Below are 26585 nucleotides of genomic sequence, written 5' to 3'. Positions count from 1 at the left end.
TAGTGGCATTCCAAGTGGCCTTCATCAGGCAGCCTCCCGCCCTGCCCAGGCCCAGTATACTCTGCACCCCAAGCTTCATAGCCTAGCTGAGCCCCAGGCCTGATCTGCTAGAGCCCCTGATAAGTCTGAGCTGCATAACAGGGATGGCCACCCCCCGTACCCCAAGGATGAAGTCCAGCCTCACCTTCTTGTATCTCTGCCCCCATGGGTAAAGCCAAGGCTTTCTTGGAGGCCAGCTCTGGAGATGACCCTTGACGGGCCTTTCCCTGTCAGGATTCAGCAGCCTCCAGGACTGACTGGACATTCCCACGTGGGACCTGCCTCACTGGGACCCCTCATCCCCCACAACTCTGCCTCTGGCCTCCAGGAAACCTTATCCTCCAAAGCAGCAGAAAGCCCCCACCCCCAGACACACCTGTCTGAGGGCAATACTGCCTGTCCCCATCTCTGTGGAAAGAGTTGTCTCTAAGCAGAATTTCTTCCCTCCTCCAGGCCTTAAGAGGGATCCTTGGAAGAAGGATACCCTCCCCAAATGGGTCTGGTTCAAGGACTCATGAAATGGTGACGTTTAATGAGAACCCCCCACCCTCCCACCCCTGTATATACATCTATAAAAAATTCAAATACAGCAAGTTACCATTGAGTCAGACTAGAAGGGACTGACAGGGCATTAAATACTGCGGGGTGGGAGCAAGGAAAGGGGAGGGTCATACAAAACGGGCACAGGTGGGGGAGTGAAAAGTGTGGGTGCTGGGGGGAGGGGGATGGCTGGGCCCCCCCAGCGTCAGGAGCTTATAATCTGATGGTGGCAACAGAGACCCTGGGACAAACAGGAGGCTAGGGCAGGAGGAGAAATTATGGATGTGAGGGGCTCCCCTCAGACCCCCCCAAGGGCTCCTGGGAGTCGCTGGCATTGGAGGGTCTAGCCCGAGGGGCCAGGGTTGGGGTGGGGGGTCTTTGGTGGGTGGGTTAGCTGCGGGGTCCTCCTCCCCTGAGGGACCAAGGAGGGCCAACATGGTGTGGCAGGGCTAGGGGGTGGCAGGCCCGGGCCTGCCGGGGTCTCTACAAATTATGTTTGAAGAGAATGCAGAGGGTCCTCCTGCCCGTGTGCAAAATAGAAACTGGAGTCTGCGGGCTCAGCTCCGGCCTCCTGCTCCTCTGCAGGTGCGCTGGCATGTCCTCACGGGATGCCGGGCTCTGGGGAGACAGGGCAAGGGGCTGTGAGGGATGAGGGTGGGATGGGGGGGTCCCCTCGGGCTCCCCTCGGGCTCCCCTCTACCACCCAGCCTCACCTGACTTACCAGATCAGAAGACTGTTGGCAGTGGCGGCAGCGGCAGCCAGGGCCAGAGTTACAGGGACACTGATCAAGAAGGGTGCTGAGGGTCCTCCGCCGCTGCCCAGCTCCCCAGGGTCACAAATCTTCGTGGTGGGTGGGGGTGCCAGTGAGCTGGTGGTGCTGGTCGTGGTCTCTGGGGAACATGGAGGGAACTCAGGGCCGGGCCGGGGGTGCAGTCCAAGAGGGACTGGGGGCTTCATGAAGCACACTGTTCCTGCTCCCTGTGTTAGGCAAGTACTGCCTCCCCCGTCAGACAGCCCCTGCTTCCTCTCTCAGACGTGTCCTGCCTCACCCACCAGGCAGATTTTGCTTCCCCATGGCTCTCAGATGACCCTTCCACCTGATGGCCCCTACCAAGAATGTCCAGACAGCAAGGACCAGGACCAGGACCAGCTTTGGTAGGACAGACAGACAGGAGTGTGGCAGCCCGCAGAGTGCCTGGGGCGGAGGCTCTCAGGCTCTAAGTCCTGGGAGGATTTGGAAGGTGGGAGATAAAGCCAGGCAACAGCACAGGCCCCCCTGGGGAAATGAGGGCGAGGGGGTGCTTACCCGGGGCCTGGGCCTCAGTGGTGAGGTGTCGTGGCTCCTCAGTCCAGGGTGTGGCATGAGCGGCCACGCTCCAGTCACTCCATGTCCCAATCTCATTGTCCTTGGCCGCCACCTGGATGATGTACTCCTTCCCAGCATAGGCATCTGTGATGGTGTGCGTTGTGCCATCTGACAGCTCTACCTGCAGCCAGACCACAGGATGGGGGTGGGGAGCCCTGGGGGTCAGGAGAGTCAGGTACCCCCAGAGGAACTGAGAACACTTTTGGGGAGAAAAGAGTGAAAATCCCCCTGCTGGAGGAAAAGAGAGCTGCCCCAGAGGGAGAAAGAGGGTATCGAGAATATTCCCGAAGGCGGGTAAAGAAATCTTGGGGAGGAGACCCCGAGGGAAGGAAGAGGATCCTGGAGGAGAGTATGAAAATCTTTAAGGAGACCAGGAGCACCCCCGGGGGAACAGAAGGAGGACTTTGCTCAATGTCTCACGCTGCTGTCATCCCAGCTCCCTCCCAGTGCCCAGCCTGAGCCCTGATCTCAGTCTCTGCCTGGAGGTGACAAGAGTAACAGGGTAAGAGAGGAGCTGGGGATGTGCTTAGAAGAAAGCTGGTAAATACAGCTGTGGAGCTAGGCTGCCTGAGTCCAGGTTTTAGCTCTGTCCCCTCTCAGCCAGGTGACCAAGTAAATTAACCTCCCCATGCCTTGCTGACCTGATCTATAAAATGGCATTCCTGACCTACCTCACAGGAGTAGGGTGAGGACTCAGGCGCGTGGGAAGCACCTAACACACTTCAGCCAGCTCTGTCGTCATCATGGGTTCTAGCTCAGAGCCTGGCTTCCCAGATGCCCCATGTGCCCACCAGCCTGGCCCCAGCTAGGCCTCTCCCTCGGGAAGGCCACAGTACGGTAATCACCCTGTCTGAGGCAGAAAGGGCGGGGTGGGGGGGCAGCTCCCAAGCTGCGGGACAGCAGGACAGCTGCTCCATTTCCTCCTAGAGGCATCACCACCCCACCCCCGCCTGGGCCAGCCCTGCTCTGCTGGTCTCCCCCACCCTTCGGGCTGGCCTGCCTGTCCGGCGCCCCTCCCAGTCCCAGGCTGGGCTCTGGTTCATCTCAGCGGCACCCGCTGCCTCATTAAGCCTCCTCGTAAACAGGGGCAGCCGGCAGGGGCGGAGGAGGGGGCTGCTCTGGGCCACGTCTGGCTTCAGGGCTTTCTTGATCCCTGTTCCAATCTCCCTTCCCGGAACACTGGGGTCTAGGCTACCCACCTGACAGACCGAGAGTACAAGAATGCATGTGTGCGTGTGTGTATTCATGTGTGTGAAGATGGGTCTAAGGAAGCCCCTCCAATAACCTGACCCCTCCCACTCCCATCTGTTGCCTAGAGGAAGAGACACTGGTAAAGGTCAGGGTCAGGGTGAAAGTCATTTAGGGCTCAGACCTGGGCTCAGTCTGTCCTACTCCCAGCTCTGGAAGATTGAGGGACCCCACAGACTCTCGCCACCCTGGAGTTGGGTCCCAGTTCCTCCTCTGGTTCCGTATACCCTTTAGCCCTCCAAAGATCACCTCTGGCTGAGCAGACACAGAGAGAGCTATGGAGAACAGATCAAATTAGCACCTCATTGGTGGGCACCATACACTGCTAGAAACGTGGCCCAGGAGTCCAGTGCTTTCCTGGCAGCCATATCCCCTAGCCTCCAGCCCTTCTTGCTAGGTTGTCACTGATCCCTTAATCCACACCCTTAAGAGAATGGCTCCTCACTTGGCAGGAATTTTCTAGTAGCTGGCATCTGCCTCAGAGTCCTCCCTTCAGTCTGCCGTGGCACATGTCACACTCGCCCTCCAGCCTCCCTGCTGAGTCAGGCCAGAGCAGAAGATGCAGGGAACCCATGCTGGGTCCCAGTACTTGCCCCACCTTGTCCATGCTGAGAAAGCCCCTGCCAGACCTCATGGTACCCATTCCTATTCATCCTGGCCTACAGCTCTCATTTCCCTCTGAAAATCCCAGTGATGTTTTTCTCTGCTCTCCCCTCTATGCCCGCTCCCGATCATACACCTGCTTCTCTCCAACATAAAGGATCCGGCAGAGTAGATTCTATTCAGAGTGAAAGTCAAGTTCAAAAGAGCCATAAATCGAGCCAACTGTAATGCCAACAAGCTATGGAACAGGGCAAGCACGCCAGCGGCCATACATGCTCTTACCACAGAGTCCTCATACTCTGCGCGGCTCACATCGGTATGGGGGTAAGTCCTTCAGTGTGTGCTCTTGGCATGTTAGTCACACACATGTATGGAGCATGGTTGCTGCTGGGAACCACGTGTACATGTGCATGTTCCCGTGTGTGTGGTGGGCGGCACGCCAGGTCCACCGCGAGGCGTGTGCGCCGCGATGCGCGGGGCTGCTGCCTGTAGCTCGTTAGCAGGGGAGGGGGGCTTGTGAAACTAGACCCTGGTTATTAGCAATGCATTAGGCGCGGGCAGCTGGCCAGGCGGGAGGGACTCCGGACTCCGTCAGAGAACATGTGAGCAGCCTTTGTGGGGGCCAGGCCTACAACCCGGACAGGCACCCTGGAATCAAATTACGTACTTTAAAGGGTAGCTGGAAGGGGGGCGTGAGGAGATGGGACTGGAGCCCAGTGGGTGGGTTGATCCCTGAGTACCAGCCCGAGTTAGCCTACAGAGCACCCTCATAGCCCCACTCCTAGCCAACAGACCTCATGGGCCAGAAAGAGTGCCTGCAGCACTATGGGCCCAAGGCTGCCAAGGAGAGAGAACGCTAAGTTGCCCCAAATGCCTGGATGCTCCTCAGAACGACTATAGCTTGATTAACATCCCAGACCACAGGCTGACCCCAGACCAGCCCTCAACCACTGCTCCATTCCTGGCCTGGGATACCTTCCGACCTATAAACTTGAGCGGACCCCTCAGTTACATCTGACTTTGGACCATGACACTAGTCATGGCCTGAACCCATACCATGGAACAAGTTTGACGCCACTGCCTGATTTTGACCCCCTGAGCCCTTGAGCCTGTGAATCCTTGAGGATAGAGATGTAATGCCTTTGTGTCCAGTACAGACCCACAGCCTGGGCCAGAGTCTAAGAGGGAGATGCCTGATCAGGGCTGAGAGCCAGAATTAAGGAAAGGGAAATCCCACCTGTCCTGTCTTCCATCTCCCTTCTGGGATTTCTCCCCATTACCCTGGGAGCCACAAAAACAGATGTGTTCCCATCACACTCATGGACATCACAAGGGAACCCTTTAGGGCTTCAGATCAGGATACCTTCCTGAGTCCCATCCATCCTTCCAGGCCCATCTAATCCCTTTTCCCCTGAGGAAACAAAGTCTCTCTGGCTGTGCCCAGTCTTCACACTGGAACAGCGGCCTGTTGATACTGGTGTATGGACCCCTCCCGTGCCATGCGGCTCTGACTCCGGTGCTTGGGATGTGAGGAGGGCACACACTCACATGCTGCCACTGGTCCAGGATAAGGGGTCGGTAGCGCAGAAAGAACTTGAGAGGAAAGGACTCAGGGTCAGGCCAGGTCGAAGGGGTCTGCCAAGTCACCTCCAGCCGGCGAGGGTTGCTGGGTACTGGTCGGGCTACCACATTTTCTGGAGGGTCAGGCTTCACTGTTAAGGAGACACAGCTTCATTATCTCACTAATTGCTGGGAATGACCCCACTTTGTCAACTCCAGTCGCTATGTCTACCATCTTACATTGCCAACCACCGTCCTAGTCGTCACAGTGGCCACCTCTCTTCTCTGCTGTCGGTTCTGGCAACCACCATTAACAACCATCTCATTATTTCCACCTCTCACATGCCTGTCACCACCAAGGACTGTCACTACAGTCACTGTCACCAGCTCATGATAGCGATATCCCAAATTTCATCCCATCATCCCAACCCCATGCTAATAATGACCAGCATCCCAATTACCGAGTCTATAGGATGGCTCCACCATTACCAGCCTTACCTCCATTGTCCCCTGGGTCACCCCCTCCTGCACCAGCATCATACACTCCCCTCAAGCTTGGCTTTTCACCTCAACTCTTCCATTTCCAAACTGAGATACACTGTTCCCCGGAAGAGCCTGGGCTCGAAACTGCTCTTGAAGCTGGTCAAGGTTAAGAGATAGTCCACAATTGTGGCAGATACGGGTTGGAAGTAGGCTGAGAACATGGTGGGAGTCTAAGGGCCCAGCTCATGTAGAAACAGTCTGGGGGACCCAGCCATGAGGGTCTGGCTGGGGTGGGGGAAGAGCAGGCAAGGGGTCTGGTGGGGATGGAGTAGGGGAAGGCTAGGGATCTGGCTGGGATGGGGCAGCGGCAGGCAAAGGGTCTGGCTGGGATGGGGTAAGAGCAGGCAAGGGGTCTGGTGGGGATGGGGGTGGGGTGAGGGCGGTATCTGTCCCAGTCCTGTCTCCTGTTCTGACACCTCATTCATCACAAGCCGTAAGGAAGCCATTAGCGTGGGGTGGGGGGGAGGCTGCAGCTGCACAAGGGTCTGGCCCAGCCTGCCCCCCTCCCCCTCCTATATACTCTGGGAGCCAGAGAGATGATGGGAAGAGCTGCTGGAAATGTCTCTTGGCCCATGCAGGTAAAGGACGTTCACGCCAATGTTCACAGGTCTATACATGCCATGAACATATGTCTGTATGGGCCACACATACCATGCACACATGTGAACATCCCTCCCGGTGCTCACACACACCTCTGGCACACATCCACTTACACACTCCCACCGGAGTGTGTTGCAGGGACCAACCCCACCCCACGCACCAATGGTGAACTCGTCGAAGGTGATAGCTGTAGCATTGTGGCCCAGGGCATTGCTGACACTTATCGAGACCTTGTACTTGATGGTGGAGAACAGGTGCATGTAGCGGATGTGGCAGCGGTTCTTGAGGGCTGGGTCCTTCTCACAGACCATGATTTTGGAGCCGTGCCTGGGGAAGGGTGAGGCCCAGACAGTGTTACCAACATCAGGGGTCAGGTGCGGCAGAGGTTGGGGGAAGGTCAAGCCCAAGGCTGGGCTAGGGTCTGGACTGAGGGCACGGTGGGTGGCTGGAGGAGAGGTGAGAGGTCAGGGGTGGAACGGGGTCACAGGCAAGTCTACTCACAGCACAGTCACATTGAAGGTGTTGGGGATGTAGGTAGGGGTGGGCAGATGCCAGCTGCAGTAGAAGCCCTTGGGGTAAGTGTTGGAACGGCAACTGAGCACGGGCTCCCGCGGCGGCACTGAGGGGTGAGCACAGCATGGTCAGGAGCCCCTAGTCCCCTGCACTAGTGTGGGGACAGGTGGGCCCCAGAACTCCAGCTCTCCCCCTTCAACCCATCAGCAATGCCAGAGGTTGGGGAGGGGTGGCTGTCAGCGAGGGCCTGAGGCTTCCCAGGCCGCAGAGAGCCAGATGTTTAATTAAAGAAAAACAAGGGTTATATGAAGAGGGAGCCCCCCCCACCTGCTCAATGGAGGCGGGAACTGCGGGGAACAGGGGGCTGCGGGCCTCAGCTCATCAATCACAGGACGGAGGTGATGTCTGGGGGAATCGGCCCCAGCCCCACATCTCCTGACACGTTGTGTCCATTCACAGAGAAAAACTTTGCAAGGGAGGCTGCAGGGTGGGGGGAGGGGGTGTCCTGACTGGGTCCTCTGGTTGCTAGAATAATCAGAGTGCACTCCCTGGAGGAGTCATCCCAGGCTTCCCCCAGTAGAGATTAAGAAACATGAGGCCAAACCTGGTGGTTCCCCAGGAACAGCCACACTGGGCGGCTAGGTGTCTACATGCGTGGGTGCATGTGTTACACGTGTCTCTGTGACATCAATGACCCATAACGGAATGTAGATACATACACAGGAGTATCTAGGGCATGGCTCAGACTGTGTGTCCACGTATGACTGACTGCATGTGTGTGCACATGCGTATTAAGAGGAAGCTATTGTTCCCTTGCTGCGTACCTCACCCAAGCCCTAGCCCCCAGCTCTGCCATCACAGACCCCTTAGGAAGCCCCTTACTTGGTTAGCAGGGTAGCAGCAGCCTGCAATCTAGAATGCGGAGTCCCAGAGAGAGATGGAGACCCGCCTGGAGTCACACAGCAAGCCAGGGCTGGGACTCAACCCCAGGATGGGGCTACCCACCTACATGACCACATGTACACACACTTGGGAAGTCCTTTCTGCTATCCAACCACATTTCTTGCTGCTGTGAGCACTCAGCCCAGCTGTCCCACACTCAGGCATTGGATAAGGCGTGAGGACAGGCGGCTCAGGTTCCTGGAAGGAGGCAGCTTCTGTGATCTGACCCAGGCAAGGAATGTCCGTCAGTGGCTCCAGGGACACTGACACCTCCCTCCTAGGTCCCCCTCCCCCACTGCCCCACCCTCTGCCTGACAGGTGGACAGGAAATGGGAGGGGGGGCAGTTCAATAAGCCAGGAACTGTGAAAGGGGGAGTACATGTCTATGCTTGTCGAGTGGCCATGGTGACACATGGGGAACTGTGGGCTTTCATCCACAGTGTACACGTGACTGTGACTCTGATTGCACGTACATGTCCAGTGTGTGGGAAGTGTATGTGTATCGGGGCTGAACCCCCAGGGCCCAATCTGGCTTTGCAGCAGGAGAGATGAGAGGGTCAGAGAGGCATCCGGGAAGCTTGGGTGTATGTAGCAGCTAGAGTGGGCTATGCTGTGGGCAAAGGTGTGGCTCTATGCCCCAGGCCCGCAGGGATTGCTAGAGCCCAGCTGAGACTCCCACAAGGGGCAACCTGTATTCTATCCACTGCTGTCTGCCTCCCCTGGGGAGCCTTCCTGGCTCTGTGTCCATCTTGTGTCTGTTCCATGTTCATCCTGTGTGCCTCTCATATCCCTTCCCTAACTGCCCAGGGACACAGAGGCATGAGGGTGGGGTGGGGGATGGTCAAGGACACAGGAAGTGCCTTGTGGGGGCCTGCAGGCCAGGCCAGAGTTGGCAGCCACCCCAGGAGAAAAGGACATTCTGAGGTCGGCTGAGAAGCCTCCACTCCCCCTCCTGCCACCACCCCCCCTTACCCCCAGCTTCAAAGGAGAAGGGTGCTGGGGGTGGGGTGGGTACTAAAGGCTGCAGAGTCAGCTCCTTGCTGCCTGGGACTCTCTGGAGGGCAGAGCGGGCCAAGGCACTGGACTCACAGGCCCGCCCCCTCCACCAGCCAGCCTCCCACAGACCAGTCCCCTCCATTCCCCCATGACCATCCTCTTCCATAAGACCAGCTTCCCCCTCAAACCAGTTCCTCTCTCTGACTGGGCAGGTCATGGGGGACCAGGGGGCCAGGCAGGGCTCTGTCTCTCATCTGGCTACTCCTGCCTGGCCTTGGGCCCTGAGTAGGGAAGGGCTTGGGTTTCCTGACAGGGACCAGGTTTCTCAGAGGGAAAAGGAGGAAAGAAAAACAAAGAAAGGAAGAAAAGGAGTGACTTGCTGCAGCTGGAGCCCAGCTGAGGGGCCGGGTGGGCGGAGGTAGGGGTGCTGTGAGAGACCAAGTGTGAGGTTGTGGGACAGTGTGCGATCAGGCCTGTTATGAGTGGGCTGCAAGATGGGGAAGAAGCTGTTTTTAAGACATGGCAATTGTGAGGCTGTCTGGTAACTCTGAGAGGCTCCATGCATGTGACTAAAATCCTGGGCAAGCGTGTAACCGTGCGATTGGCTGTGTGTGACTTGCAGACTGCATTTGTGTGGGACTCTGGGCGGGCTGTTTGATCTCAGGACCGCCTGGATGGGTCCGGCCTAGGGGCCGAGGCATTCTGAGAACACGTGTAAGTACGCCATCATGTCTGAACACGGGGAACAGCACGACTCCATACCTGAAACACTGTATGTGAGATGAAGCTGAAGCCTGAACATATTTTTCAAACTGTGGGTGTGGGAAAGTGCCCGGAATTCCAAGTGTGTCCACACGTATGAACTGACCACCACATGAGAACATGTTAGAGGCTGTGTGTGAGCAAAAACTCCTACGCGTGTCAGGTCATTCTCTGGGCATACAGACATATTCCTGGATGCCCAGGCATCCCAAGCTGCCCCTTCTGGGGGCTCCTGAAATGCCCAAGTGACTGTGGTAGCCTATGGCAGGACATCCTTGGGTTCCACACGGGGCCATGTGTGCGTGTGTGCGTGTGCCCCCGCTGGCCCAGGGTTTGTTTGTTTTCCTCCTAATTGGCTTGTTTTTCCATGTCCATCCCACCAAACCGCATGTTTTTCCTCTCATCTCGCCAGCCCGCCTGGGCTGGAGCCCCCAGCACGCACAAGGCCTGCCCAGCGGCCCCGAGAGAAGGAGGGGCGGGCTGCCCACACCCCTGGCCAGGCCAGCTCAGGCTGGGTGGGGCAGGGTGACCCTTCCAGCTCCAGCCCTGCCTGGGCTCCACCCACACTCCTCCTGTCTGGCATCAAAGCCTTATATCATGACATCTCTTAAGGCACCCCAACTCCTGGCTTCCCAGATGCCCCTCTCCTGTCTCCCACCTGTCTTTTCTCCCCCCAGACATCTTCATCCACAAGCTGCTCTTTCCTTCTCAGCACACAGGGCTGAGGGGGAAGCAGCGCTGCACCAGGGTTTCTGAAGTTCCTGTCCTGACCAATCAAATGCAAATATGTAAAAACTGGACAAGGAACTGTCCATGTCAAATCAGTAAATCACTCTGATTTGTTTTAGCTTAAAACCAGAAGGACACTGAATCAGCAGTGTCTAGTAAACCGAAGGATGCTACTAAAGGAAAGCAGGTGATCCTGTTTCCTGATGTGGGCACTCCTCCTCTCACCATCCTGTCTGAGCAGCCACCAGGGGGTGGGAAGGTGGTCTGGGAGAAAGCAGTTCAGGGATCAGTCTGGTTAAGGGGACTTTCAGTAGGATATTTTTATGATCAGTTTCCCCTGGAAATAGAAACATGAAAATCTTAAATGTTTCAGATAAATATTAAATAATTTGGCTTCAATGACTCACAAATCAGGGGTAACTCTGTCCTATTCTCTGAGTGCTGGCTAGAAGAATAATTTGATATTGAATGTTGCCAAACCCAGTCTCTTGTTACTAATATAAAGTGACTGAGACAATCATGATTAACGTCCCTTGTTCCTCTGACCAGCTCTTTAGAAGGAAATAAGGTAATGAGAGATAAGTACCTGTTACTAATGCTACAGCCAATTCATGGCCAGCTCTCCTCTGACGGGCAGAGCCCTGGGAGTGGTCAGCACTGTAAAAGGTCTGGGCTCTGGTCACAACGGGGCAGCTGTGGGCATGTCCTGTGGGTACAGACCACAGACATCACTTCTAGACCCAATTTCCCTCCAACGACCTTTCAAAAATCAAGTCATTAGGAATACGGCCTAGGGTCACCAAGGTCTAGCCATCATGGCCAGACTTATCCATCCTAAGGACTTCTAGGACTCCAATCGAGAAAAGAGGGGTGTCAAATTGGTCTCGTGCTTTTTCCATGGCACTTTTCTGTGTGTAAGGACATGGGGCTAGGCTGAGTGTTCCACTTCCAACAGACATCGTGGTGGGCCCCGGAGAACTCAGGTAGGTTGGTCCCGTATTTCTCAAGCTGGCCGACAGGGGTCATTCCACCCCTGACTTGCAACTAAGACACTTGGCTATGATTGCTATCTTTCTAGTTTAAACACAGGAAGGCTCTTCTGTGTGAAAAGGAATATCCCCATCAAAACGTATTTTCACACCTCCTCTACCCCACCAGTGGGTAAGTGTTTTGGGGATGACCATGAGCAGGCCTTCAGTCTAACATTTCTCATGCTGTTCATGCCAGTCTCCTGACAACAGGGAAAGGGCCTGCTTCCAGGTTGCTCATGTATCTCCTTCCCTCAGCAGCTCCCAGGGAATAAAGAAACCACCCTCAGGAAGTGGGGTGCATCCCCCATATGGGGTGAGGCCAGAGAAACGTGAATCTTTGGCTCAAGGAAAAAAGAAATGGAACTTTTTTCAGAATATTCTGTTGGTGGGTGCCTGTCCAGCTGACCCTCAGCAACACTGAGAAGCTCCTCATTCCAACTTCTCCAAACCTTTCTTCTGAATCACATTCACTCACTTTTCCCTCTATCTTCCTGTTGGCTCCTTCTTATCTCTTTTTGTGGCTCATCTCTCTCCATCAACCCTTTATAAAGTGATGATCTTCAGGGCCCAGTTCTGGGTCCTCTTTTCTTCTCATCCCAGAGTTCTTACTCTTGGCCATCTTACTCCCTCCATATCCTTTCTCATCTCATCCTCAGCCCAGGCCCCAGACCCTCAGATCCACTGACTACAGCCATCAACTCCCACTGTCCCCCGAGGACCCCAACCCAACATATCTACAGCAAATGTCGGTGATGCCCTAGCAGATCCCTGGCCCATACCTACCGCCCTCTTCTGCATTTATGTGCCTAAGAGCTTTCATTGGTCACTAAAATCTGCATTGCCTGCTGAGGCATCAAGCCAAAAGTGCAGGGGAATTAAAGCATCCCCACCCCCACCCCGGGAGACTCCTTCAACCAAGGATGAGCAGGAGTTACATGAGCAGTATGTAAACTTCTGATCTCTCTCACTGCTCAGGGGGGAGACCTCCCAGGTCCATGTCCTGCCTGGGCCCTCAGAGTCCCTGCAGGGCAAAGCTGCAGTTGCCCAGAAGATAAATGGATAACTCCGTCTTTACTGGTCCCCTTAACTTCCTTTTTCTAGCACTTTCTCACTTCCTTATGGTGTTTCTGCCACCTGACAAATGAACTACTTGCATACACACTCTCATCTTAGGATCTGATTCTAGGGAATTCCGAAATAAGATGACTTGCATACTACTGTCCAAACAGAACACACTATCTTTTTTTTTTTTTTTTAAAGTAGACTCCACACCCAATGCAGAGCCCAACACAGGGCCTGAACTCAGGACCCTGAGAGCAAGACCTGAGCTGAGCTAAAAGCAAAGTCAGATGCTTGACTGACTGAGCCACCCAGGTGCCCCCAGAACACACCATCTTTTCCTCCACAGACCCTTCCACCTTCCTCTATTGCAGTGATTGGGAGCACCAGCTGTCTTGATTCCTCCTGCTCTCTACACTCCTGTCCTCTCTACCTCCAATGCACCACCAACTTCTGGCGGTCCAACCAGCCCCTCTCAACTGCCCTGACTCCATGCCCTGGTGCCCAATCCTCATCATCTCCCCTGCATCCAGCAATAGCTTCCTTCCTGCCCTGGCACAGCCACCATCCAACCTGTCTCTCTTCACCACCATGAGAAGGATCTCTTAAGGACATGATGACCCTGCTCGTGTCACTCCCTAGCTTCTAGGCTCCTGATCTGTCCCATACTCTCCTTTAGTTACCTTCCACCACCAGCACAAGTGGCCCTTCCATGCCCTCCCAGCCTCTGAGGCCTGCAGCTGCACTTAGGTCTCTGTCAGAGGTGTGTCTGTCGGAGGTGACTTTGTCAATGTATCCTCCAAATCGCCCAATCTCCATGCGGCTTCCACTCCAGGAAGGGTTCTTTCTTCCCTGGAGCCTCCCAGAGGGCCTGCTCCTCTACCTGCATAGCCAGCCCCTGTAAGAGCACACAACAGAGTAGGGTCTCTCCAGCTGGGAGCTGTGACCCTACAATTCCTCCTTCCCAGGCCCCAGAAAGATCAGGCCCTGCTAGCCCTCCTCTGCCCATCTTGTCACAGAGAACAGGATTTCTGGATCTCACAGATCACTGGGGGGTGGTGGGGGAGATACATGTGCAAAATGCCTGGGGTCTGGATTCTGTAGGCAACAGTGGGCTCAGAGGTCAGAAGAGGTTAGGAAAGGATCAGAGGGCAAGGGTCAGGGTGCTGCAGTATCCCCAGCCCCAAAGGAAGAGGACTGGATCTGGGCCAAGGGTCTAAGCCTCACTGACAATCCTCTTTAGTGTGGCGGGGGGCGAGGGGAGGCAGTCAGATGAGGGGTTGGGAGCAACACTTACAGCCCACATGTAGGAGGACCTGGTGGCGCAGGTGCCAAGAGTCACGGTGGAAGCAGGCATAGAGGCCGCTGTGGCCCAGTTCCAAGCCATGAAGAACAAGCTGAGAGCCGTTGAGCAGGTCGGGGGCCAGGTCTGTCCCATTTACCCTCCAAGTCACTGCTGCATCCCAGTTTGCTGTCCCACATGGCAGAGTCACATCTGAACCTAGGCGCTCGTACTGCACGTGGGGTACTTCTGTTGGGGGCAGGGAGAGCATAGGGCAAGAGTCACAGGTCACAGCCTGGCCCAGCACCACCAAGTGAATGTGAGCAGATGAGAGCCTATGATGAGAAGTCTAGGCCAAGAGGCTCTGTGTCTGAGGATGTGGGTGTCAGGAGATGAGGAGTGTGTAAAATTTTTCCATGGTTGTGAGGGTCTCCAAATTGTGTGTGTGTGTGTGCGCGCGCGCGCGCACGCGCGCATGCACATGTCTGGGTATTTTGTGTGTGAAGGGGTGTGATCTTCTGTGTGTATGTGTGTGGGAGAAAGTGTGTATTGAATGCTGGGAGGGGTTAAATCTCGGTGAAGACCCAGTTCACCTCCAGTCACAAGGTCCTTTAGAAAGTTTTCTTGACCCCCATGACCCTAACCTCTCGCCACCTACAGACCCAGCCCCAATCACTGACATCTGCTACCCAGGCAAGCTGGAGCTGAGGGGCCCTGCTTCTGGACTGCTTTCTCTGTCTCTTGTCCCCATCTTTGTCTCCTGTCCTGCCTCTCTCCCTCCCACTCTGGACCCTCTGACAAGCTGCCCCTAACCTGCCCACTTCAGCCATCTAGGGCTTGGGCAGCAGCAGCAGGGAGATCCAGGGCTAGAGAACTCCTAGCAGCTATCAACTTTGTGAGACAGGAACTGCTGGGGTTGGGAGGGGTGCGGGGGAGAGCTGGGGCCAGAGAGCTCTCGGACCATTCCTCTCCTGCCCCCAGGAGGGACCTGTCAGAGCCAAAAGCAAACCCCAGCTCTGGACTCCGCAACCCAGGCGTGATGGACTGAACCCAGGAGACTGGAGTGGAAGGGTGGGAGGGAGCACCTGTCGAGAGGCAGCCCTAGGTGGGGGAGGTGAATACGACACTGAAAATCGGAGACACTGATCTACAGACAACGCAGGAGAGGCAGGCATGCCGAGCTGGGCGATGTGAATCTAATCTCCTCATTCCTCATCCTGCCCCCCAAGCCTGGGGAAGGACAGATGCTTCCCTGGTCTTGGCCAGATCTGTGGAGTGAGGATGGGAGGGGAAGAGCGAAGTGGGAGGGGGGCAGCTGGGGGGTGCTGCGGGATCCCTCGTTAACACTTGCTTACATCTCCCCTCCGGAGAGCCACCCCGCTGAGTTGGGGGATTTTCAGAGGCAATTCCTGTTAACGAGCCAATTAACTTGGGCCAGTGGCCTCTTAATTAGACTTGTTAACACCACCAGGACTGCAGGAGGTAGGGATCCCCCTATGTCACCAGCGGACCCCCTCCCTCTATCAGGGCCCCCTCCCCAGTACTGCTTTTCTCTGTGCTGGAACATCTGTCCCTGTCTGCTACCTCTGTCACCCTTCCTGAGCCAGGATCTCTCTGCGTCAGGTTTCTCCCCCCCGCCCGCTGCCTGCCTCTGTCTTGCCCCTCTCTGAGCCTCTCGGTCCCTGTCCCCTGTCAGAGGAGAGGGAAGCAGGAATCCCAGCCAGCCTTGACCACTCATCTGTGGGGCCTGGGACCAGCCAAACAAAGGATGAACGGCGGAAGGGCGGTGGCTGGGGGCCTTGGAGGCCACAGCTGTGAGGCTGGACCAGAGACTGAATGGGGGCCTCCTCCTGACCAGAGGCCCAGTGTCCAAGGCTCAAGCCATAGAGCTCCCCCAATCCACCAGCCCTAGCTATTGAGCCCCCCCCAACTTCCCCTGTCAAAACCTGGAGATTCCAGGAAACATGCCAAGCCCCTCTCTGAACTGCCCCCCCCACTAGAACAAACTCTGCATCCAGCTGCCTGAGGAGGAGGCTGAAAACTGACCTAAGGGGAGGGGGTGTGGCCACCACGGTCCCAGCGGCAACATGTCAACACTGACCAGCAGCAGCTTGGAACTGACTTGGACCCGATGTGGTTCTTAATACTCTGGGACAGGTACAGCCACAAGATGAGGAAACAGCCACCCAACAACACAACAAACAGGCTAACGCTCCCAGGTCACCCTGTCTGCCTCACCAAACAAACAGAAACACAACACAACAACAACGACAAACCAACAATGTGAGGGCAGGGCAGGAAGGACAACATGACAACACAATGACAGAAGGCAACTACAGGCCACAGTGCAGAGACAGAGGGAGCAACGTGACATGACAATCACATAAGACACACACTGTCACAAATGCTACAACAACACAACAACAGCAATATACACAGTCATGAAACAGCTCCAGAGATGGCAATGATTTAATCCTTTGTCTCTGGACAGCTTTCCTCCCGCCCTGTGGGTGCCCCTACTGATGTGCTGTCCATTTCAGAAATTAAATCAAGCAGCAGGGGGAGGATGGGGTTCTTGGCCTTGACGCGGTGACAAATGCTCCAAAGGAATCAGCTGTGAAAAGGTTGTTAGAAGCCAGGATGAGAGACAGAGACAGGATGAGGTCATGGACATGGAGAACACAGAAGGACAGAGCTGATGGCTCCCTCACACCTGTGCGCACAGGCTCACATGAGGACCACATGCCAGAAACAGTCCCCCGGGAGTCCTAAGCAACTTCACATCACCACACACATAGGATGAAGACAGTCACCACAAGGAGAACACACACAGAACAACTGTCCACAAGGTCACAGCCACACAAGGACCCAGTCCCAGTTCAGGGATGGTTAACACCTAGTACAAGACAATCACACACATGCACAGGGAGGACATGTCCCCCAGCGGCACACTGACACATAAAGGCACAGTCTCCCATAAGGGAGACAACTGAACAGGAACACAAACATGCAAAGAGACAGAAACAGGGAGAAACTATCAAACTGTCACACAGGGTACAGTCTCAACCACAAGGACAAAGCCCCATGAAGAGCACAGTCACATATGAACAGACAATGTCACACGCAGAGCACAGCCCCCAAGAATACAACCCGAGAAATGCATTCGAACAGGAACATGGTCTCACCCACAGAAGAACACAGCTTAATGCACTGGGACAGTTATCCACTCTCAGAGAGGCAGACTCACTGCTCAAGCCCCTGGGCACCTGTGGCTCTGCCTTTACCCACAGTACAGAGCAGGGCCCAGGCCAGGGGGAGCGGCCACCAGAGGTCCAAGCAAGTGAGATCAACACACAAGCTGAAGACAGAAGGACTGCAGGTGGGGGTTAATGGGCTGGCCTGGCAATCCTTTCACTCCCTGCCCACTGGGGAGCAGCCCAGGGGGATGGGGGCTAGGCTTTTTCTGGGTCTCAGTGTCAGTCTCACAAAGAAGAAGGCACAGGAGACTTGACTCATTGCCCTCCTCTAACCCAGAGCCTTGAGGGTGGCAGCCTGTGCTCTGCGCCTGGGCCCCAGAAGTGCCCCAACCTTCTCTGCCTCTATCCAATCCAGCCAAGGGTGGTGGGGGACAGGACAAGCTCAGCACTTGTCTGAGGAGTTTCAAGGTCAGACCTTATGCTGATGGAGCCATGTGAGGTGTTGCCTCAAATACAGTTTGAGCGCTGGTGGTCAAGTTAAGTGGGTACCTGTTTCCCAGCAGGGGGCAGCTTCTTGCTTTGTGGGCTGTGGGGAGAACTGAGCCCTCCCTGGACAAATGGTGGGGGGCCAGTGGCCCCACCGGAGCAATCCCTGCCCCCTCCCACCATTCCAGATGACAGACCCGTCCTTTCCTCAGGATGCCAGCCCTCCCCCACTGGTCACCCTGCCCATCCCCACATCTTGTTCTCAGTCTGCCACCTCTGTCTCTACCTTCCCTCTGGGATAAGGGAGAAGTCTTGGCCTCTGTCTCTCAGTGCCTTCCACTGTACCCCCACAAGCCCCATTTCAAATGAAATCCCATTTCAATGATACTATACAGGGCCCTACCCCTAGCAGCCCCCAACTCCCATCCCACCTGCCTGTACCCTCTACCCGCACCCACTCCAGTAGGAAGAGGAACAGCTCATCAAGCCAGAGACACCATCAGCATGGGACCGTGTGGAGTGACTGGAGGACTGTGGGTGTAAGACAACATCAGTGGGTCGCCAGCATATCAGTGTCATAGGACTCATGGGTGTTCACATGTGACAAGCCAGAACGTGCCAGGATATGGTCTTGGGTGGATGCACACAGCTGTGACGCAGAGGGCTCATGCTTGGCTTTGGGTGGGGGTGAGCAGGGAGCACCACCCCACCCCTCAGAATCCTCTCCTCCAGCACTCACCCTGAGGACTGTGTCTCTGGGCGTAGACGACGGCAGTGGCAGCGAGCACAGCACAGCAGGCCCACGGGACAGGAGCAGCCATCTGCTGGGAGAAATGGGGGTGAGGGGGTGTGGGGGGAAAGGAAGGGGCAGCATCAGCCCAGGCAGGAACCTCCTGGGGAGCCCCTCCCTGTTCTCAGGCAAGACTGGGTGATTCCAGCCCTAGGGCTAGGCATCTTGACCCCAAATGCCCTTCTTAATGGGGCTCAGGATTCTTTTTCAAGCAACAAAAAGCAACATTATTGGCATCTGGAGCCAAAGGTTTGCTAAGATGGTAGGAGGCAACCTATAGCGGTTTGTTGTTCGATAAGGCTGCTGGCTGTAGGATGTCATCAACCACGGATGAGTTATAGAACACGGGTAATGCTATAGCCATTTTAAAAACAAAAACAACAACAATAAAAACTTTACTGGTGAGGTTGGCTAATTAGCTCTAAGCACTGCAAACCAAAAGAGTGATGTTTGAACTTAACAGGAGGTCTGTACTTCTCCAAATTGCCTTGAATGGAAGGTCCCCTGCTGTGCCCCTGGGAGAGGGCCTGAAACCCTGATGCTCTAAAGCCCCTCATATCTGCACTCCCCAACCCGCTGTGAGCCTTGCCACTGGGCTCTGGGATGTTCACAGCAGCAGGGTACCAAGGTCAGATATTGCTTTTGCTTCAGTGTACAGTGACCATGAGAGAAGGAGAGCATGTCACATGTAACTCCTTGTCAGGGGCCCCAGCCCATCCTTCACCCCAGACACATGCCTCAAGAGCCTGAGACCCGCAGCCCAGATGTGCACTGTATCTACACACACCTCTGCAGGTACACACAGCAGTCAGGATGTCCCCAGAAGCCAGGCTGGATCCAGGGGTGCCCTCATCTGCGGTCCTGCTTCGTGGGGTAGCTCCAACTGCTTGCCCCCCACTCTACCCCAATACATGATAACACCCGAGGGCAGAGAAGTAACAATTTCCTGCAGAAAAAAAGCCTCAAACAGGACTCTCCTACCCCAGTGTGAAGACAGAGGGGGCCCGTCAACCAGACAGAAAGAGAGATCCAGAGTGGAATACTGCCAGACACTCAAGCAGAGTAAGTGGTACTATTAGGGATACAGCCTGACGCACAGCCAAGACACTGTCTAAAACAACCAGACAGAGTCCCAGAGAAAGAGCTGCATGCACAGCTGGAGATACACTAGAGATACTGCGTGAGGCACTGTCAGGTAAAGCCAGATAAGCAGGTAGCTAGGACCTGAGAAGGCAGAGGCTTGGTCAGAGAAAGACTGACACACAACCAAAGGGTCCACCAGTAAATATTGGAAAAGGCTCGGCCAGATGCAAGCAGACCTACCCCCAGAGAAAGAGCAAGAAACCCAGGCACAGAAACCAGCATCGACATAGCAAGGGAGCTAGAGACACTGTTGGAAACCACACTGGAGAAACTGCCTGACACACAAGCAGAGAAATACCAGAGAAACTGACAGACACAAACAGGCATCCACCCAAAAACACAGCTAGAAGGAGAGCCAGAGCCAGAGCCAGATGCTCAGTCAGGAAGTCTCTGCACCACTAAGAACACTGCCAGGGACACTCAGACGCACAGACACACTGCCAGACACAGCCAGAGACACTGTCAGAAACACTGCCAGACAAACAGCCAGACATACAGCCAGAGAACTGCCAGAGAAACTGCAAACAGAGCTACAGCAGGGAGGAGACAGATGTGGGTGTCAGCCTGTAGCAGTGAGTGTGAGAGCTGGGAAGAATCTGACTTCCGGGGGCTCCTTTATGGGACGGGGCTCCTGCCTGCCCGTGACTGCACTGAGCCCTCACGAGGCCAGCCCTCCCCATCTGCACCTGGCTTTCTCTAGCCACAGCAGCAGGTGCGCCGACCGCCCCTCCCTGGCACAGCTTGTCTCTCTAGGCCCAGGTGGCTTTGGCTGTCCCTCCTCCCACATCAGTGACTCCCAGGGCCTCAGCTACCACTTGGCCTGGCTCCTGCTGACCCTCAGCCACTCCCCTATCTTCAACTACTCTTCAGGCCTAGAAGGTTAAGACAATGGCCAACGTCATAGTTCATAGTCCGAGAGCAGTGGGGCTAGGAAATGAACCCAGGGACTGAATTCAGAGGGAGGGAAGAAGGAAGGAGAGGGAGAGAGAGAGGCAGGCAAGAGACTACAGACCTACCTGGTTCCCCACCTCAACCCCTGCAGGCAGCTCTCAGATGCTGCCCCACCACCTCTGCTATCTGTCCGTGCCTTTGTCCTTACAGCTAGGAAGATACACTACCTCAGTGCCAGGACCCACTGCCTACCACAGGGGGCAGGAACCAGGGCCAGCAGAAGCAGAAGGGACCAAGGTTAGATCTAGGACCCAAGAGGGACAGGGAGGCCCTCTGCTCCCAGCTCCTTCCTGGTCCAAGTTGGGGGTGCAGGGGCAAAAAGACAGCCTGGCATGAGTGTGCACACACACACACACACTCAGGCCCCCTCAGGGGGAGGGGTGGCTTCTTCATCAAAGTCGCCTCCATCAGCCCGATGAGTTACTGTAAGGGCCGGGCCCTGGGCCAACGGGGCTGCAGCCATGGGAGACGGGCGCTGCCGAGAGCGAGAGCGAGTGCTGCAGAGAGTGGGGGATGGGGTACCGAAACAGACACCGCATGGCTGGGGGCACCCACCAAAGGCAGAGACCCAGGGGAGCGGAGAGGCAGAAAGGGAAAGCCATGAGCCAAAACCCAGGAGACAAGTAGAGACCAAGATAGGGAGAAATGGGAGAGGAGACCCAGAAAGAGAAATGGGAACCACAGGGGATGGGCAGAGATCCAAGGGCAGAGGAAGGGACAGATCCAGAGAGGGTCTCTGTGCTCATCCTAGAGCATCTCTCTAAGCCCACCTACCTCCCCCAGTGCAGAGGGAGGATGCTGTCGGTGCAGCCTTCCTGGAGGCTACAAGGCTTCTCCCTGGAGACCGAGAAGTGCAGCACCCAGGGGATAAGGGAAGACTAAAACCCTACCCTACCCCACCCCATCTCTGCCCCTGCAGATCCAGAAAGCCCCAAGCCAATTTCACTCTTCCCTTCCTTCAGAGTCCCAGCTGGTTCCACTCCCAGGTAGGGAAGCTGAGGCCAGAGGCATCCAGGCTCTACCTCCACCCTGCCCTAGCTCATCTCAGGCCACCCATCCCAGGGCAAAGAGCATCTTCCCCAAGAATTTTCCAAGTCCACACCCCATGGCTCTGGGATAGATCAGAAGGATAAATCCCATGGCCTCAGATAGGGGCCATGCAAACTGGCTGAAGCTCTCTGTAGACCCCTGCATGGGCTAGCCTTGTCACTAGCCCCAGCCCCACAATGAGGAGACAACAGAAGACACTCTACCAACAAGGAAGGGGGCCAGTACCTAGCAGCCCACACTCCTGTTAGCACAAGGAGCCCAGCACCTCTCCTGACACAGAACCTCACAGTGCCATCATGACACACATACACAGGTGATGCATCAAGAGACAAATCCTGGGCCCCCAATTTCCTGTCACTGTCCCACTGTGACACAAAGACACCATTACACAGTGAGAACAACACCCAGTGAAAATGACACGGGTATAGTTGACAATGGCACACAGGGGTACTAACAGTCATTACAGTGAAATGACAAATAATGACACCAACAAATGGGACAATGATACCTGTTGACACAGACACAGTCACAGTGACAATAACCCCAGAATCAAAAACGCAATGAGACTGACAGTCACATAGAGTAACAACGAAGGTGCATCCTCAGTAACACAGAGATGCTGACAGTCAGACTTAGTAACACGGACAGTCACACAGAATAACAGCAGCCCACAGTAATACTGGCACCACAGAGGCTGGCAATCACTAGCAGGAACGCTGGCAGACACAGTGACAGGCTCCAGCTTAGGGACCTCAATTACTCAGTTTCTAAGTCTGGCTTAAGATCTAGGGCCCAAGACTCTTCTCTCTAGCCCCAGCAAGGTCCCTGGTACCCTGTGTCCCCAACCCTCAGCCCTTGACCAGCTGAAGGTGCAACCTGAGGGAGGGGGGGTGTGAGTTTGGAGAGCTCCTATGTATCCCTGCAGAAGGTTACACAGGCCCAACCCTCAGGAATCCCTGCCACATCCAGAGTCATAGTGGGGGGTTTTGAGCACCCCTGGCTGGGGCCCAGCTCTAACCATGTGTGAGTGCTGGTGTGCAACAGTATGTTCTGACTTCAGGGCCTCAGCCGGCATGGGTGTGCTGAGGGTCAGGTAGGCTAAATCTGGTCTGAAGGATGAACAGGGAGGGCCCATGTGGTATGCCCCCAAACTGAAATCCAACCAAAGCACTGGCCTGCACTACCCACCCAGGGTCTTAGACCTGGGTGAGGTCAGGAACATTTGGATCTGCGGGAGGGCACCTAATCTATGGCATGGCCACAGCTTCTAGTATGCCTAGGTAACGGACTCCAGAATCCCTCAGTGTGAGGGAAAAGACACTGTCCTAGGGCCTCGCCCCCTTCCCTCTCCCCACATCAGCTGTAGAGGACCCATCCTGAGAAAAGGCAAGGACACAGGACAGGAGATAGCATGGACTAAAGGACTCAAAAATGTGGGAACTCTAGAGGCCTCAGACCTGCAGAGGAATTAGGGTGGAATAAGGGAAAAAGACACCTTCACTTGGAGGTGGAAAGAGAAAATAAGAGAGCAGAGGCAGAGACAGAGACAAGGATGTGGTGGGCAAGGAGGAGCAGCACTGGCTGAGGGAGTGCCTGGAGAGACAGTCAGGGCTGGCTGGAAGCTCCAGGAGGGGGAGGAGAGGCTGAAACCAAGAGGCCCCCAGATCCCACCAGGCCCAGGCAGCCTGGACAGCGTGGGCGGTGGGGGTGGGGGCAGAGGCCTAAGCAGTCCAGAGGGTGTGTGTGTTGGGGGGGGGGTGTAATTCGCTGAGGAGGGAGGCCTGGCCCCTGGCAGCTGGCCCGGCAGACCCCCCACTGGGGAGGGGGTGGGCCTGGGTCAGGGGCCAGCTCCTGGGGCTGGGGCTGGCTGGCCACTGGGCAGGCTCCCATTCCCTGTGGTGTCTCTACCTCCTATCTCTCAGTTTCTTGTCTCTGGCTCATTCTCTCTGAATCCACAGCTGGTCCTTCTCTCAGCTATTGATGCCCCCACCCCGAGGGGCATAGGAATGCCTGGGTTTAGGATTCAAGCCTTATCTCCTCCTGGGCTACCACACATTCACCCACTCCAGAGTCAAGCCCCAGTGTTCAGGGGAAAGGACCCCACCCAAATGTACGCCCCTGTCTCTTCCCATAGAAGGGGGCAGGAGAAGCTCAGCACCAGTGGGAGGGGGGCCAGGAGGAAGGCAGGGGGAGCAGTCCCCCAGCTCTAGCCGCTGGCTGAGGTTGTGGAAAAGGAGGCGGCTCAGTGTGAGTGAGTTGGGGGGGGGCGGGTATCCGCACCTGCTAATGTGACCTCCACAGCCGGAGATGGGGGCCTGGGGGGGACAAGATTCCAGTGGATTTTGGCAGCAGCCCGGATTCTGAGTGCTCAAACCCCCCACCCCCAGCCTCTTGCACTGCGGGGACCCTGAGATCAGCATGTGCGTGCCCTTCTGCACGTGTGTGCAGGCGTGTTGTGGGGGAGCTGGGGGCCTTCCCACGATGGGCCTGGGTGGGCTGTGGGGAGGTGCCTGGGGGAGGCAACAGTCTGAATCCCACAGCCCATGCCCCTGATGTGCAGCCCTACCGAGGGCCCTGCATGCTGCCTGGTGGCCTGGCATGAGCTTGTATACACACATATATGCAGGCCTGGGCTTAAGCAACCCTCTAGGTGCAAAAGGCCTGGGCTTTCTCCCTCAAAAGTCATCTGGACCAGCCCCCTGCCCTTCAAATGGGGAAGAGGAAGAAGCAGATAAGTGCATATCTTCCCTTTGGGCACATGGGCTCTGCACAACTTCACAGAAACTGGCGTGCAAGCACCAAATCCCCTAGCCCCAGTCCGGGGTCTCCTCTGGCTTCTAGAAGAATTGGGAGGACACCTCTACCTAGAAAAAGGCCATGTACCAGTCAGGTTAAGTTTGCAGGGAGTGGGGGCTGCTCCTCTTGGATGGAAAGACCACTGCAGCAGGAGGTTAGACATCTGGAGGAACTCCCTTTTAGTGGTAGGGGATGGGCAGAGCAATAGGGTTGAATAAGACTTCCCTTAGCTGGTGGGGTGGGGGGACATCCCGCAGGAACAGGGCTCCCAGCCGATGAGGCAGGGCCAGAAGGAGGCTGCAGGCCCTCCATGAAGAGAGAAGGATGGACAGAATAGCTTTCAAGACTTGGGGGCTGGGACAAAGACCTATTTGCCCAGGATCTCTCACTAAACCCCACCACCCCACCCCTGGCCCCATCACTGCTATGGGGCTGACACACCCTCAAAGGCCTATGCTTGCAAGCTTGTGTGTACACACACACACACACACACACACACGTGCGCGCGCGTGCACTCAAGCGTGTGGGGTTGGGGGCTGGGGTGGTGGGGCAGGGGCAGCATTTCATAGGAAGCATTGGTTTTTAACAAAAAGAACTGAAAATGGGCTTTCTGACAGCTCAAGTTGAGTGGAGGGAACAGAAACTTCTCCTGTCTTCATGTAACAGTGTCCTGTTCTCCCTGCCCCCCCTACCCTGCACTCACACTGCACACACTACTTCTGAGGAAGCTTCTGGTCTGCTGGGCAAAAGCAAGCCATCCTTCCTCCCCCTTCCTCCCTCCTCGCAGTGGGGAAGCCAGAGCAATCTGTTCCTGATGGGTAAACACAGGCATGAGTACGTGCACACACAGGCTCACACACTCCCCAGCAATTCAGGGTCACACAGCACCCAGGGCTCACTTCTCCCCAAGATGTAGCCCACACGTGGATTTTCACTACCACCTGGCAGCACTCTCCGAAGCCCTCCCCACCTACACACACACACACACACACACACACACAGCCAGAGCTTCACAGACACAGGCCGGTGGCCTCTCACAGAAACTGGCACTCAGAGTTCACCACCGTGACCGCACATCTTGGCTTCCCACGTGGACACCCACTGCCGCAGCTTCACACACACTGTGCACACACATGTACTGCAGTCACAGTCACACACACAGACTCTCACACGTGCTCGCTCACAACAGTCACGGGCTCACATATGGATGCCATCACACACTCAGAGCAGTCTGTCTTCCACACAGATACCATCGCACCTTCAGAAACCCAGAGTCCCCCAGTCACCCTCAGCCTCTTGCGCTCCCACATCCGGCAGTGGGAAATACAAAGATACACACTCACAACAGTCATTCCATGCTGGGACCTCAGATGGCCCAAGCTGCACTTGGGGGGTGGAGGTTAAAGCTCAGGGTGGCCTAAGGAAGGAAGAAAAAGGGAAGGACAAAATTTCTTGGCCCCTAAAAAGCAAGTAAATAGGATAATTTCCTAGATGGCTCCTTCCTCCTCTGACCCTGCTTTCCCAGAATTTGGGAATAAGCAGACAGAGATCCAGGCCAGATTGGGCTGGGGGCGGGGGGGGGGGGGAGGTGTTGGTGAGAAGCCCCTGGGTAAAGAGATGGTGGCACTGATAATAGCAGGAGCCAGAAAACCCCCCAAACCAGCCCACTCCCCAGGCACCTCCTGCTTCCCCTCAGCAACTCCTCTTCTCCAAGATGAGAATCAGCAGCAGCTCTTAGCCTACCCACCTGCTGTGTGATCCTGAACCTCTTCAAAACCTCTCTGTGCCCACAACTATCTAGAGTGCACCTGCCTGTCAGGCCTGGCTGCAAGAGGCAAGGTAAGGAGAAGGAGATGTGGCCCAGACCTTGACCCCCAGCCCCTGCCAAGGCCCTGTCATCACTGTTAGGCCCAAAGAGAGATGGGGACAGCATTGGCCAAGCCAGTGCTCCTCTAACCACTGAGGACAAGAATCCTAAAGATCTTTGGACCCTGTAGCCCGGCACCCCCCACCCATCACAAGAAAGGATGCTGTGTCGCTGTCCAGGCAGAATGGAATTCAAGCTGTGCTGGCCAGGCCCCAACCCGGGAACAACTGGCAATGCTGTTGACATCCTTAGCACTTACCGCTCCAGGTGTAGTTGGGGCCCTGATGCCCTATCTAAAGGGAGCATGAGAGGCTCCAAGGAAGCCAGGCAGGGAAGCAAACACCAGACAGCAGGCACCACAGGACATAAGGAAACCAGGTAGGGCAATCCTACAAAGCCAGGTGATAGGGACTTCAGGAAAGCTGACAGTGCCAACAAAAGAAATCAGGCAGCAGTGTCTAGGGAAACCAGGTGACATGGCCCAAAAGAAC

The 26585-nt window shown here is 55.8% G+C and overlaps 1 protein-coding gene across 4 annotated transcripts in view; it reads right to left on the bottom strand.

Moving 5' to 3' along the window:
* Window positions 1-551: 551 nt before the first annotated feature.
* Window positions 552-26585, bottom strand: part of CNTFR (ciliary neurotrophic factor receptor) — a 37725-nt gene continuing 11691 nt past the window's right edge. The window contains exons 1-9 of one of the 4 annotated variants that reach the window (XM_044265482.1): window positions 19075-19182; window positions 18237-18318; window positions 13830-14063; window positions 7002-7119; window positions 6661-6827; window positions 5346-5509; window positions 1887-2067; window positions 1302-1470; window positions 552-1197 (exon numbers count right to left, since the gene is read on the bottom strand). In XM_044265482.1, the coding sequence (XP_044121417.1) occupies window position 1197; window positions 1302-1470; window positions 1887-2067; window positions 5346-5509; window positions 6661-6827; window positions 7002-7119; window positions 13830-14063; window positions 18237-18318 (1116 nt within the window). In that variant the 5' untranslated portion in view covers window positions 19075-19182 and the 3' untranslated portion in view covers window positions 552-1196. Of the gene's footprint in view, window positions 1198-1301; window positions 1471-1886; window positions 2068-5345; window positions 5510-6660; window positions 6828-7001; window positions 7120-13829; window positions 14064-18236; window positions 18322-19074; window positions 19183-26585 lie in introns of those variants that run through there. The other 3 variants (XM_044265481.1, XM_044265480.1, XM_044265483.1) reach the window with 3 other exon arrangements.

Source organism: Neovison vison, chromosome 9 (genome assembly GCF_020171115.1).
Source record: "Neovison vison isolate M4711 chromosome 9, ASM_NN_V1, whole genome shotgun sequence".
Lineage (NCBI taxonomy): Eukaryota > Metazoa > Chordata > Mammalia > Carnivora > Mustelidae > Neogale > Neogale vison.
The sequence above is the reverse complement of the archived record's forward strand: the minus strand, read 5'-3'. Positions and strand labels throughout refer to the sequence as shown.